This window comes from Anoplolepis gracilipes, chromosome 14, assembly GCF_047496725.1.
Source record: "Anoplolepis gracilipes chromosome 14, ASM4749672v1, whole genome shotgun sequence".
In the NCBI taxonomy this organism is placed as follows: domain Eukaryota; kingdom Metazoa; phylum Arthropoda; class Insecta; order Hymenoptera; family Formicidae; genus Anoplolepis; species Anoplolepis gracilipes.
In genome coordinates, this window is record NC_132983.1 from 7,034,299 (window position 1) to 7,046,411 (window position 12,113).

The 12,113-nt window shown below is 28.7% G+C and overlaps 1 protein-coding gene across 4 annotated transcripts; it reads left to right on the forward strand.

Annotated features, from left to right (window-relative positions):
- Positions 1–1,703: 1,703 nt before the first annotated feature.
- On the forward strand, positions 1,704–6,271 carry LOC140673304 (sphingomyelin phosphodiesterase 4). Of its 4 annotated transcripts, XM_072906191.1 has the most exons (15): positions 1,704–1,880; positions 1,956–2,012; positions 2,270–2,569; positions 2,654–2,756; positions 2,993–3,224; positions 3,327–3,537; positions 3,690–3,802; positions 3,927–4,085; positions 4,156–4,327; positions 4,521–4,706; positions 4,823–5,041; positions 5,132–5,224; positions 5,303–5,479; positions 5,546–5,775; positions 5,887–6,271. In XM_072906191.1, exons 2-15 carry the CDS (start codon positions 1,986–1,988, stop codon positions 6,020–6,022), a joined length of 2,358 nt encoding a protein of 785 aa, XP_072762292.1. In that variant the 5' UTR covers positions 1,704–1,880; positions 1,956–1,985; the 3' UTR covers positions 6,023–6,271. The 4 variants fall into 4 exon arrangements, with proteins under 4 accessions (XP_072762292.1, XP_072762293.1, XP_072762294.1 ...); XM_072906192.1 differs by having other exon boundaries at positions 1,869–2,012; positions 3,339–3,537; XM_072906193.1 differs by having other exon boundaries at positions 1,869–2,012; positions 3,161–3,224.
- Positions 6,272–12,113: the final 5,842 nt, after the last annotated feature.

A 12,113-nucleotide genomic window follows, 5' to 3' on the forward strand; every position in this document is an offset into this window, starting at 1 on the left:
AAATATAGTGTAAGAGTTCGGACATAGGTTGAATTAAAATTTTACATTGAAACTTCCACATAGTACTGAGCCTTGGTAGTTTCTACGCTCTCAAGTTTTGTTATATTTTTTCATGAGAACGGGGCGAAGCCCCGTTGCGCTTCCATCTAAGCGTTCTTTTCTAGCATGTACGTAAAGTACATCTTGGAAAAGAACGCTTAGATAAGAGTGCATAGGGGGAAGGGGCTTCGCCCCGTCCCCATAAAAAATTATAACAAAACTTGAGAGCATAGAAACTACCAAGGCTGACAGTACTGTGTGGAAGTTTCAATGTAAAATCTTAATTCAACCTATGTCCGAATTCTTACACTACATTTATAATTTTTTATTCATAATCTTACAAAATAAATACTAAATGCATCGATGCATGATTCATTGAGCCATTTGCCTAGCAGCGCTTCAGTCAAATGCACTCCCATCTAAGCATGTACTTTGCAATGTATATACAATTCCACATGGGTTTGCAACTTGCATAGCTACATTATTAAAAAGAATTTATTTAAAATTAAAAAAGATTTATTTAAAATTTTGTATAAGTTACTAAAACGTATGCGCGCGTGACCGCAGTGCACGTCCATGTCACTATACGTCTCTCGTCATAATTTTACCGCACATGATTTTTTTCATTTTTCGGATAAACTACGTATCTCCAAAAGTTGTAAAGAATTTATTCGTGACGACCTAACGATTCTGCATCGAATAAGCTCTTGTTTAACTCGATTGGACAAAAAATAAAAATGTTCGACTAACTTTACTTCGAAATGTTAATTATTTAGTTTAAAAAAAACGATGAATGACCAAACGTTTTAATTGGATGACCAATCATCAATAATGACCAAACGATTAGTTAATTTTAATTATAAAAAAATCAATGTGGTTCGACTAACTGTACGAAGCTAACCCTTATGGGTCATCTACAATGGCCGTAGAATGTAACTAGAATAGAGAAAAGGAGGGGATAAATATATAGGGTGCGTTCCTTTTGGACGCTTACACGCTTAAAACCTCGTCTATAATAGCCGTAGAACGTAAGGTCGCAAGCAAATTGACCAATGACAGTCAAGCATTTTCGAAAATGCTTGACTGTCATTGGTCAATTTGCTTGCGACCTTACGTTCTACGGCTATTGTAGACGAGGTTTTAAGCGTGTAAGCGTCCAAAAGGAACGCACCCTATATATTTATTCCCTCCTTTTCTCTATTCTACTAATGTGTCACCACAGACTTCTATATATATACTGCTAACTCCTTATGTATAAGGCAGCTCTAATTTTATGTACAAACAAGTATGTATGACATCCCTTTTTGCGCATGAGCTGTGAAGGCGCGTGTTGTACGCATGTATATACATACTAAATATGATAAACAAGCTTATATAAAAGATATAAAATAACTGCACATTTGTATCCCATAATTTAATATTTATATTTCTTACTTTTTTTACTAACACGACATGTGTTCTGACAAGAATTAAAGACCGAAAGCAAGTTAGAAGTACATGTACTGATCATAATGGCGTCGGCACATGTCAGCGCATGCGCAGAAAGGGTCACCTTAGCGCTAAGTATCTCCCCGAACGCGCTCTTAGTACATAAAATTCGAGGACACTTTATACATATAAGCAAAATCTAGGGAGTTAGCAGTCTACTATTATATAGAAGTCTATGAATGTTGTACATATTTTTCGGGGTCACTTTTTTAGGTCTAATATATAAGGAAGTTAGCGATCTAGTTATAGTATAGAAGTCTGTGGGTCCGACTGTATTGTTTTTGCGAAACAGTAGTTCGCAGCCGGCCGATAGAAGTCTCCACAGTGCTTTCTGTCGACCCTTAAAGTTAAAGGTGTATATTTTTCTATTTATGAGTAACAATGTTATAAATTATTGTCTATTATTTTTTAAATGTTGGTTTTTATAGTTCATTCAAGGACGAAAAAATCTCTGAATAATGGCTGCTTCTACTGATGTTGCTACAGTATGTACATATGTTAGTTAACTTATAGATGTAGCAAGATATTAACCTTAAAAAACCAAAATAGTATAAAAATCTTTAAAAAGAATTTATCGGAATAATATAAGAAAGAGTATTAATTATAAAATTTATTATTACGTTTAAACGAAATATTATGGCATGCATTGATTATTAAATTTTGAAAAGAAATTGTATAACGCATTGTATCAATAACTAGATGTGTTAAAAGCAATATATAATAAATTTTACTATATTTTTAGATCAGAGCACAGAGATACTTAAATGAACCATTGATAGAACGATGCAGAAATTTAGCTATATTGATAGACGAGTCGAGCACCACTGAATTACAGCTTGTTTTCCCTCTATTGATAGATTCCTTATTTGGAATAGTAGATAATATTGGATGGAACCTGCATAGTATTACACTTAAAAAGAATCCACAAGAGTATGAAGCACTGTGCAACTTTCTTAGCCCACAGGGACCAATGTTTTCTTTATGTTACAAATTGCTTCCAGATTGTTATTTAAAATACAACTTTCCAATATCATATCTTCCAGTATGTCTAAAAATTAAATTGTACATGCTGCATATATATATATATATATGTTGCTTTATATTTATTGCTATAAATTTGTTTTAGTCAAAAATACGCTCCATGTTGGAAGAAGCAGTAATATCACCATTTTATCTTGATAAAATTAGAGATGATCAAGGAACACGTGTTCCTTCAGCCTTATCTATGAGTATCCTTTATCAAATACCATATAGTTATTGTAAGGTTTAATTAGAATTATGCTAATTAGAATTATATATACTCATACTTTATAGTAGTATATTATTGTAATACTGGCCAATGTATTAATGCTCACTAAAATAAAAAAAATATTTACTAATGTCTTGATTCTATACATTAGTTGGGCTTTGCTTAATGTATTTTAAGCTTTATTAGCATTGAATTTTCCTTAATGCAGATATATATATCCCTTTGAATATTATATTTTTCATTTTGCATATCATCTGACCAATCCCTGGTTACAATTGCAACAGCCAGAGAATATATGGGTGAATTGGGAAACAGTTTATGTTCAATTAGCGCATAATTATCTGTGTCATTTTCTTCCAAAGGATAATTCTATTGTTTTACCAGTGATTGGACCGTACGTTAAAAAAACTCCGCCAAGAAAATTGACTCAGTCACCAGAATTTAAAAGGTATGGAAACTTAATTTATTTTATATCGAAAAATAAGTTACATAAATTCAAGTAATAAATATAAATATAATTTTATTCATATCTTAAATTGCAATTATATAGAGATTGTCACAGATTACAAACTCCAAGACTTCTGAGGACATCTATATTATCACCAGGAACGACAAGTCCTGCATCAGGTGTACCTCAACAACAGTATTTACCACTGGTATGGAGAAGTGAAACTGTGGTGCAGGTTTTTCTCGATTTTTGGTTGGAGTATACAGAGGATACACAATTGACTACGTCTTATTTAACTTCAATACCGCGGCGAGTAAGTTTTCTGTGCGCAATAAATAAAGAGTGAGATATAATATATGAAAAAAACAAATATTTCTGCAATAAGAAAGAATAAGAACACGAATAATTTGTGTTGTTTTAAACATAATTGAGCGCAGCTTTTAATTTAATAACTTCGAATTTCAGCATAGCGTACATTCTGGTGAACACGTACGTCTTGTAAGAGCATTTATAAAAACGCTGCATGAATTTACGAATAGTGCAACAGGTGACAAGAGCGCCATGGATGAATTGAAAAGGTATTAAGATATTTTACAATATATTCAGAAAATATATACATATATATTTTATATAATAAAATTTTACATTATACATAACTCTTTCTTTCACAATTATTACTATAATTTTATCTTTATTTTCTAGAATAATTCTTCCTTCAATTCAAGGAAAAATATACACTTTTCTACGAAAAGCAATATACCATTGGCCACTGGACAGTTCATTCAGATTAATATTAGAAGCTTGGTTGAGTTTTATTCAGCCATGGAGATATGTTCCTGAAATAACATATACTAAAGAAGGGTATATATATATATATGTAGTGTCAATAAAATATAAAAATATCACTAATATTTGCACTTTAACATTTTAGTAAAGCAGAAGAAGAAGAACGAGGTAAAATTCACGACACCGGAAGATGGATTTCTTTTGTTGCCAATAATTTATTAGCATATACAGCTATATTTCAACAGTTGCTTCCAAGATTTATGAGGACTGATCTGGTAGCACCTAAGAATGCACTAATGTTATTCAGAGTTACAAAGGCATGTATATCTTATTTAGCAGAGTATATTTTATATATTTTTTTACATATTTATAGTAATATAAAATATATATATATATATATATATATATATATATATATATATATATATATATACATTATAATATAGTTTAATATATTTTATATTATTTTCTTATGTTTAAAGATATATTTTTCTGGTTTTTATTCTACAGGTATTTTCGCAACCACATTTAGCAAAAATGATATGTGAAGTAGAAAGTTGCATGGATGATGTAGGCTTAAGTAAAAGCCGATTAACTACCAATCAGTGGACATCGATTGTCAGGCAACAGATTCTCGAACTGGAAGGACCGACGTATCAATATGTGCCTATGTTTTCGTCAGCTATTATTTTACAGGTATTTTTTCAGATTTTGTATAGATATTTCTGGATATCTATTGATTACTAATCTAGATACTAGATTATTACTATTGATTATTAATTTTTAAATTTTCTATTATGATTTTTTTATAGGTTGTATGGTTTTTAAGTACCATTAAACAAGCGCATTTGACGGCGACTAGTTTAGTTGAAGCTTTGGAAAACAGACGAAGAGGAAAGCGCTTTTTGCTGTCTTTATGGGAATTTATTAATTGCGAGGATTATTCTTCAGATGACATCAGCATAGAAGAACGACGACGCGTTCCATTACTCTTAGCTACCGCTCAACAGCAATTGATAGATATATTCCAAGTAACTAGATTTGCACGAATAACATAACACGAAAATTAATGTAAATCAATATTGGTGTAAATATTATATGTACAATCGCAATTATTGCAGATTAAACTCGAAGACATTCCACAAGTTGCTATAGTGGCAGATCAAGAATATCACGATAGTATTCTATCAACTTCTTTTTGTCATCAGTCACAGGTGTGAAGTGTTGACTATGATTTTTTTTTGTAAAATAAATTTTATTACTTGATTAAAAAAAATACGATTAATCTTTAGACGGAGTCTAGTCTCGACTCGAGTAGGCCGGGTACTTTTGTACCACTGCAAGAAGATAGACAAACGTGCCGATATATCGAGTACATGGGTGATCCAGAGTTACAGCCAATTCGAACCAACGAGTGTGCTTTTTTCGTTAGAAATTTCTACAAATTATGTTGCTATATCAATTTTAAGGTATTTTACATATGTTATCCTTAACCAATTATTATTCGTCGATCTAACAATTCACAATACTTGCAGTACCGACGCGAAATTATTGCACTGTACAACAGACGGAGTTTCTTCGGTAGTATTTTTCGGCAATTGATCACACCACCTGTTACGGTCATAAAGTTACCAAAACGTACGCCTGACGGATTTACTAGCGGCTGCGAGGAACGACTGCCACCTCGATTAAGTTTACGACCTTTAGCCAGTTACACGTTTCTCATCAGTGTGTCATGTGGTATAGTTATCGCATGGTTTATCAAGTATGTGATTCTATGAACTCTTTATAATTTGTCAAGAATTGAAATATGTATTACTTACGACAATTCTTTTATTTTAGTTTACAATGTATTTACAACATTTTTCTTTTACAGTTATAGTCCTTTCAAGTTCTTAGGATTTGCACTTTGGGTGTGGATTATGTATATAATCATACGTGCCACACTGCAGCATTATTTTTTATCTGATACAAGTTCTGTCAGACCAAATACAAATGCCTTTTTGTATTAGCCGATAATATTTTTAGTTTTTAAATGATCAATAAGATACAATTCTGTGTAAATTGTTTGACAATATATTAAGAGATATATTTATGAATATATATGTATATATATATATGTATATATATATAAATATAACATTTTTTGGTACATATTTGTATAACAATTTTTGATAAATATTTGTATATCCATTAATGTATGTACAGGGTGTTTTACGCGCGCGCACACGCACACGCACACACACCCACACCCACACCCACACCCACCCCCACACACACACACACACACACACACACACACACACACACACACACACACACACACACACACACACACACACACACACACAGAGGACCTACGAAACACCTTGTATAATATATTTTAAATAATGTTTGTAAACCATTCTTAGTCGTACTTACAATTATTTATAAAAAATATATCAATAAAACATTTGTGTTTACCATGAATGACAGAAAAATATCACAAAGTAATACATATACAAGAAATAAAATACAAGGAGTTTATAAAAGAACAGCATTTTAAAAATGTATATTTAGTAGGTGAAATAATTTATTCTGTTTTTGAGCGCGCACTCACAATCAAAAGTAACTTAAAAAGTTATATATATGTATACATATATATATATATATATATATATATATATATATATATATATAGTATATATAGCTTTGACTGTACAAGTATGGACTGCTAGCACTCCCATTTTTCTCATTAGAGCAAGCGAGAGGTTTTCTAACATTGATTGATTTTCAGTGCCACCATCAAATACCAACAGTTCAGGAGATTCAAATCATAAGGTCATATTAATTTTAGAAATAGTAATGATACTTTAAATTCTGAAAAATTTATTAGATATGTATGATATTATATTTTTTTATCTTTTATTTTTTGTATTTTAAAACATTTCTATATACTTATTATAATATTTCTATATTAGTTCGCCATTTTCTTATTGATATTTTATAACGCTGCAAGCGCTTAGTATTAATAACAGACCTAAAGTTTGCGTTAGCAGTCCATACTTTATAGTCAGATATATAGTATACAATTGTCTTACGTATTAAAAATAGAGGAAACGCGGAAAAACAAGAAAGAAAAACAATGATTGTCGTGATCTACTTTGATCAGCGTAGCGATCTAAACGAACTTAATCAACATAATGCATACACCGAGAAAATAAGCTTGCATTTGTCTCATTAGACAAATTGAATTCGAAATTGACGCTAGTCATCGATCGATAAAGCTTTAAGTGCACATAAAAGAAATTAAAAATTTACACAAAATCGATACGCGATGCGCCAAATACAGCGATTAATTCTCCTTTTTAATCATTGTAAAATAACTCAATTTTAATTAAATTTTTCACGTGCACGATATATAAATAGTGATTAGATTGGTAAAGAAATATACAAAACTCGATTTTTCGAATAAAAAGAATGAAATTGATTTTTTTATGTCTTCCAAGACAAATTGTAAATTTATCAGACAGCTTATTTAGTCACAAAATGAAAATACATCCATTTGTGCATATACAAAATTTTTTAATAATTCTCAATTTTAAAAATCATATAAAATAAGTATGCAAATAAAATTGATTTTAAAAAATTAATTCTTGCACTTAAGAATAAAAAATTAACCTTTATTTTCGAATATTAGAAAATCGAATATATATAAAATAATTTTCTTATAAAATGTGAAGAAATATACATATAAGAAAAGAAAAATTAATTTTAATTTTAATTTTTTTATAAAGTTAATTATTTATATTAAATTTATATTAAAATTAATATATAATTATATTATTATTTATATATAAATTACATTATTTATATATAATTTTATATTAATATCATAAATTACAATTCACTGATCTTTTTTTATATGTGTTAATTTGTACAATTTCATGTCACGCGCGGCATGTAATAAAAATAAAGCATGCGGTTACTAAGCATGACATGCGCGTATACTTTGTGCATTTGTTAGAGGGTAGTTTTTAATTAGATTTTTTTTAGATATCGCAACGTACTCCGTGCGTTTTTTACAACTTTCTCTCTTTCTCTCTCTTTTTTGCATGTGTCTTTCCTAGTAAAACAGCTGATCTTTGTTACTTCTGCAATAAGTAAAGCTCGTGTTACTTTCCACGCGCTTCCCTACTTTCTTTCGTTCCTGCTTCGTTAAACTTTTACTCGTTTGAGCATATTTATATGAACATTTACGGTGCTTGTAAATTCGGATGCGCATAATATGTTTAAATGCTAGCTAGATAGTTCACATTAAGAAATATAAATCGTAAAAACTATATATCGAATACTTTATTAGATATCTAATAGCCATATATCTTTTCGATCTGTCATTTTTCACCGGGATATTAAATAAAAATAGTTAAAAAGTTACAAAAATATATATTGTTGCAAACTGGCTGATTATTTGCAAAATTGGCTGTACTAGAATAAATTATGCATATGCTTTTTAGAGAGAGAGAAATGACATTTTGCTCATTCTTTTTTTTTAGACTATTGTTTATTACAAAACTCAATTATATTACGAAACTCAAGCATTTGTATAAAATTGTGTTTTTATCATATATGGTTTTTATTCAGGTTTTAATCATTATTATATTAATCTGTAGAAATTCTTTCTCATGCATAATTTTAACGAACTTAAAAACAGTAAATAAAATTTCACATATAAACATTAAAAACCAATGAAAAGAAACTTATTAATTAATAAAATATACTCTATACTTTGCCACAAAATTACTTGTCTTATTTTCCCGCCATGTTTTGTTTTCCTGCCAATTTCTGCTAACTTGCGAGATATTACTGCGTGGCTTTTGTTTTTCAAATTTATTTAGCTCTTTCACATCAATTGGTCTTACTGGTGGATCAGGCGATCGGAAGTACGGCACTGAAATTAAGCACATCTTCCGGCGTGACGCATTAGTCGTATTAAACCATTAGATACTCGGTAGTATATTCAAGGGTGTGTTTACATGGTAACACACGATGTAACACGAACATGACCTATTTTCGATTTGGATCGCGTTCATCGAGAGGTTGCTGCTCGCAAGAGAGAAAAAGAGAGAGAGAGAGAGAGAGGTCATTTAGCTTCGCAGCGCAATTAGAGATCCTTTATGCAATGTCAAGCACTCTGTTATATGCCAGTTACGGACAATGAATATGTAAGAATTATCACGAATGGACTCGTTCACTGTTCGTTAAAGCCACCAGCGAATGAGAGTATCAAGTTGAACAGCTTTCCGCTGTTTTTTTCAGACGCCGCAATGGCTTCACAAATTATATCGTACAACTATTATGAATAATTAATCTTGATTTTGATGACGAACAACTGCGATTGTATTCTGTGTATGTGTGAACAGATTGTGGATAACAGAGAAACAAAGCTTATATTCTGCAATCTGAATTATCTTGATTCATGACACACAAAGTAAACATTTTTCATATCAATGTTATATAAAAGCAATAAAACGGAATGCTAATAATAAATTCGTATACACCCATATAGCACGTAATATAATAGCAATATTACAGAAATATTGCAATGTAATGAGAATAGTACGCATTTTAATAATATTACAGAAATATTACTGATATATATTACACTTTATCAATAACATTAAAATATTACAGTTATATTAGTGTAATATTGCAATAATATATCATACATATTATTCTATAATATTACAAAGTAATATCCCCTACAGCACGATATATAGTTGAAATATTGCAGGAATATTGTTTTGTAAGATTGGAATATTGCATGCAATATTTTTGAAAGCTTGCCACAATATAGATATGTCCGCTCTCAAACTATATTGTGCAATATTTTTGTAATGATACTAATATATTTCAAATCGTATTACATGTATATTTCTGCAATGTAAATACAATATTTACAAGATTCATAAGATATTAGAGAATATTTATTATTTGCATAATACTTATTTGTCCGATTTTGAAACCATTAGTTCGATACCCGATAAAAAATTTCTTATGTATAGTTATGCAGAATTGAATATAATTATACAGGATTCTATACAATTGTGTAAAAATATGTATAATTATAGATGACACCGTATAAAACGTTACGTATATTTATATATAAATGGATTGATAGCTGCAATTAGAATTAGGTATATGTAAGCTTATACATACTTATACACAATGCTGCAACATTTTATGTATAATTATATATAATTATATATAAAATGGACAAATTTCGTATATAAATTTGTATAATTAGATTGTATAATTTTATCTGATTATATATAAAAATTTTTTACCAGGTATTTGAATTTCCTGTAGATTGTATCGGAAATTAAGCTAGAAAAGATAAAAAAATAACGTTATTTAGGTGTGTTTGCAGTCTTCAGATACTCTCATGAAAAAAACTTGAATACGAAATAGATAAACGTATAGTACGTCAGCGATAAGTAAACGAATTAGCGAGATATGTGATTGCATTATAATATAACAATAATATTTTGCAATATCTCCGATAAAATATTAAATTTATAATATTTGGATACTATTGCAATATTTGTAATATGTCGTAATATTGAAATATTCATGCAATATTTTAACAATATTTCGTGCTGTAAAGGATAACAAAATAATTGCATTATAATATTTAATTTAAAGTGACGTACTTAAATGACATCTATTTTAATGACATCTTATTAGCATTAGAAAGTCATCACCTTCCTACTTAAAACGTTATATATCTCATATTAAAGTATAAATAACAATTCAGAGATAATGTACATTGTTTTATAATCTTATAAATATATTTTTTTTTATTAAAATGATATATATTTTTATTAATAATAAATATATTTTACTCTATATTATAAATATATAATACGTTTGAGTAATATTAATGAAACATATATTCGTAATTATAAAATTATACATATACATACATATATAATTAAATTACACAAAAATATTATTGAGATAATTTATTATGCATATATAATTCTTGGTAAGGTACAATTGCATGTAATATTGGTAAAATAATAAATTCATCTTTATATGGAATTTTATAAGCTTTTGCAATGTTTTTACAATTTTTAAAAAATTGCGGGTAATATTACTCTGTCTAAACTTATATTAAAATAATTTTTATTTTTTATAAAATGATGTACATTTGGTTAAGTATATTATTTTGTTAATAAAAGAATGAACAATGATATTCAATTTTAAAAAATCAATATATTTGTAATATAAAAATATTAAAATGATCTAATTCTTTCAAATATTATATGTATTATATGTATAAATATTACATAAATATTACAATAATACAAATGTGATATGTCACTATTATATTACTGTGACTTTTTTGGCAGACATTTTAATATTACTGTAATATTTCTGTAACATTTTATCAATATTTTGCATTATTGCAATAGAAAAATAATATTTCTATGATAATGCTGTTACATTATGTGCTATATGGGTAAGAATTAGTTTTTGTAAGTTTATAAGAAGTTAATTTGTAAGGAGTTTAGTTGATGGAGAATGATTGCTTTTGTAAATAGATTATTTATAACTTTGAGGAGATCAATAAAATTATATATATGTATATAATAGTCTACTCCATAAAGAAATATAAACGATGCGCATAACACACTCTGTAATATTTTAGTTTTTCATTAAGTCGCATTTTGCAATTTTCTTCTTTAAGTATTATTATAAAATTTCAAAAAATGTATAAGATGAATTGATACAAGATACAATAAAAGTTAAAAATGAAAAGATAACAAATATTTGACTATTGAAATACTCTGCTGTTTTACAATTTAGTAAAAAACACATTGGACATGAGAGCTCATGAAATATTCACATTGATATTCGTGGTCAGGAAGAGCGATGTTTATTGCAACCACGATGGGGAAGAAGGAGAGATACTGTACTTCAAATAAATATATACATACATATATATATATATATATATATATATACATATATATATATATATATATATATATATGTATGTGTGTGTACGCGCGCATGTCTTGGTATGCAAATATCAAAAACGTATTATTCGTAAAAGAG